Below are 3,253 nucleotides of genomic sequence, written 5' to 3' on the forward strand. Positions count from 1 at the left end.
TCTTTTCTAGTGTTAAAAAATATACAAGATGTTTCCATTTCCAACATAAAAACAAATTAATTAAAAATGGTCTAAGTTTTTGGAATTGTTACATTCAATGACTTGAATGAATCTCCAGACAAGTATGCTCAGTGAAAAAAAGCCAATCCTGAAAAATTATATAGTGTATAAAACTCCTCTCATATAATATTTATGTAATATACATAAATTCATGTAATTCATGATGGAATTATAGAGTTGAGAATAAATTAATGATTTCCACGAATTAGGGGAGGGTGTGTTGGTGTGGCAGTAAATGGCAAACTGATGGACTCTCATGGTAATGAACCTGATCTGTATCTTGACCGCAGTGGAGGACACTCTAACCTACATTCATAATAAACTTACATAGAACTAAACGCACACACCCACACACATACTTTCGAGAAAAGTAAAACTAGGAAAATCTGAGAAATATTGAGAAATTTTATCAATGTCTCTGTGCTGGTTATAATTATTGTACTTTAGTTTTATAAGATGTCATCCTTGAGGAAAGATGGGTAAAAGTTACTTAGTATCTCTCTGCATTATATCTTACAATAGCATATGAATCTAAGATTACCTCTCAAAAGAAAAGAGTTTAAATTAAACAACAACAACAAATCAAGTATTTATACAAACAACATGGGTGAATCTCAAAAACATGTAGAATGACAGAACTCTTACTCAAAACTGGATGCCATAGAACTCCACTAGTATAAACGCCCAGAAAACAAACTAATCCAAGGTGGTAAAAAGTCAGAACAATGTGGAAACTTCTGGGGTTTGGGGCAAGGATTAACGGGAATGGGCGTAGGAGGAAGAAATTTTCTGCAGGATAAATTCAACACACTACGTGGGTGTATGCATTTGCCAGAATTCATTGAGTGGTACATTTAAATTTGTGTATCTGACTGTATTTAAGTAAAAATATAGCATATGTAGTTTCACATACCAATTTTTTTAATTGAAAATATAGAAATAAAATTTAAAAATAAGCAAACAACTCTAATTAGTTAATATTATATATCTATCCTCAGATGTTCAGGGGCTAAAGTGTACCAGTGTCTGAAATTCACTTTGAAACAAATAAAATAAATAAAATGGACTAAATGGAGAAAGGCATTCATAAATATATAGTTATGTGATAAATAAAAAACAGTTAAATGAAGATAGAAATATGAGCATTGACTGTATATAAGTCTTTCAACTTATTCATTTATAAAATAATTTTCATACTCCAATGTTGGGAGAAAAACAAAAATATCAAAGAATATATAAAAACAAAAGATGTAGCAGCGTGGGCGGGTCGCGCGGGCTGCGGAGAGGCGGGCCGGGCGCGGAGCAGGGGAGAGGCCCGCGGCGGCGGCGGCGGCGGCGGCGGTGGAGACTGGCCCTGGCGGCTCGGGCCCCGCATCGGAGCAGGCCTCGCGGCGCTCCCCCGGCCGGCGAGCTGGTCAGCGAGGCCCAGGCCGCCCGCGCGGCGCGGGGAGCGATTGTTACTTTAGCTGATGGGTGCTTATCGGACGGCCCACATGGAGAAGAGCTTCATCGCTGCAGAAAGTGCTGTTGGACAGCGCTGATCTGGACTCCTGTCTTAGCCTTGGTTGTGGATGTCATGTTCTTGAAATCATGAATCCTATTTATAGCCCTGGTTCCTCTGGGGTTCCCTATGCAAATGCCAAAGGAATTGGTTATCCAGCTGGTTTCCCCACGGGCTACACAGCAGCGGCTCCCGCCTACTCCCCCAACATGTACACTGGAACGAACCCCACCTTCCAAACAGGTTACACTCCTGGCACACCTTACAAAGTGTCCTGTTCCCCCACCAGTGGGGCAGTGCCACCATACTCCTCCTCCCCCAACCCCTACCAGACCGCCGTGTACCCCGTGCGAAGTGCCTACCCCCAGCAGAGCCCATACGCACAGCAAGGCACATACTGCACACAACCCCTGTACGCAGCACCTCCTCACGTCATCCACCACACCACGGTGGTGCAGCCCAATGGCATGCCGGCGACGGTGTACCCTGCACCTATCCCTCCACCTACAGGCAACGGGGTCACCATGGGCATGGTGGCTGGGACCACTATGGCGATGTCAGCAGGTACCCTGCTGACTGCCCACTCCCCAACTCCTGTCGCCCCTCACCCAGTCACGGTGCCCACATATCAGGCCCCCGGAACACCCACCTACAGCTACGTGCCCCCTCAGTGGTGATCACCCTGCGATGTTTGAGGATGGAGCTGTGCGGTCACATAATGGAGGTTCCACAGCTGGTGCTGCAGGCCTGGCGCCTCCAGCCCGGACTTTCTTCCTAATGCTCTGACACTTAGCTAGCACTCCTGCGGCCCGCCCGGCAGGTCCCAGCGCCATGAGTCTCCAGCTGACTCTGGGTTGTTCTTACAGCAAATCCTGTTTTGTGGGCTGCCTGGCAATTTTTTAGCTAACTATAATGATAAAAACGGAGTATTAATCTATTCAGAATCACATCTAGTTGAATGCATGTTTAAAAAACAAACACAAAAACAAAGCTTGCTCAATCTACCTGCAGTGACTGATGCAAACCCATCATATGCAAAATCCAAAGGAATGGGAAGTGTTTTATAGCTTGTATCCCTAATGCACTGTTGTAACGTATGCCAAGTCTTAAAGTTGTACGTGTTAAAGCGAATTTCTTCATAGAGCAAAAAAAAAAAACGAAAGATGTAAAGATTTTGAGTAACTCAGCTATACAAATACACAATTTATTAAGTGACTATTGATTACAACCCTTAAATAAGTTAAAATAAATTGAATATTTATAAGGAAAAAATAAGAAAGAATTCTGCACTTAGAAATTGAGAACAAGTCTTCTAAATTGCTATAGGTTTAGGAAGATGTAAAAAGAAATATATCAAGATGTATGAAAAAGAAGGAGATACTTTTCAAACTTGTAGGATATGACTGAAGACATATGGTAGAAGGGACATAAATTGCGGCCTGCATTTAATATTTAGTCACAGAAATACATTTACAGGAATGTTAGGCAATATATCTGGGGAATTAAGAGATATCTGAGAAAAACAAACTAAAAATAAAGTAAAACAAAAGTCTTCTGCCATATAAAAAATGATTAATTTACCATAAAGTAAAATTTAAAACAAACAGTAAACAGGTTCTGGAAGTTAAGGATGAAGATTTTATAAGAAACACAAAGGGAAAAAAAGTATAAGAAAAACTGGATGAAAATGCT

General features: G+C 41.4%; 1 protein-coding gene across 1 annotated transcript; it reads left to right on the top strand.

Annotated features, from left to right (window-relative positions):
- The first annotated feature begins 1,650 nt into the window (after positions 1-1,650).
- On the top strand, positions 1,651-2,263 carry LOC139043311 (myelin-associated neurite-outgrowth inhibitor-like). Its single transcript, XM_070503545.1, has one exon. It carries the CDS (start codon positions 1,651-1,653, stop codon positions 2,236-2,238), a length of 588 nt encoding a protein of 195 aa, XP_070359646.1. The 3' UTR covers positions 2,239-2,263.
- The last annotated feature ends 990 nt before the right edge of the window (positions 2,264-3,253 follow it).

This window comes from Equus asinus, unplaced genomic scaffold (genome assembly GCF_041296235.1).
Source record: "Equus asinus isolate D_3611 breed Donkey unplaced genomic scaffold, EquAss-T2T_v2 contig_2, whole genome shotgun sequence".
Classification (NCBI taxonomy): Eukaryota; Metazoa; Chordata; class Mammalia; order Perissodactyla; family Equidae; genus Equus; species Equus asinus.

Bases quoted from the DNA above. Each gene is read 5' to 3' on its own strand.
- LOC139043311 (XM_070503545.1), top strand. From the start codon at position 1,651: ATGAATCCTATTTATAGCCCTGGTTCCTCTGGGGTTCCCTATGCAAAT.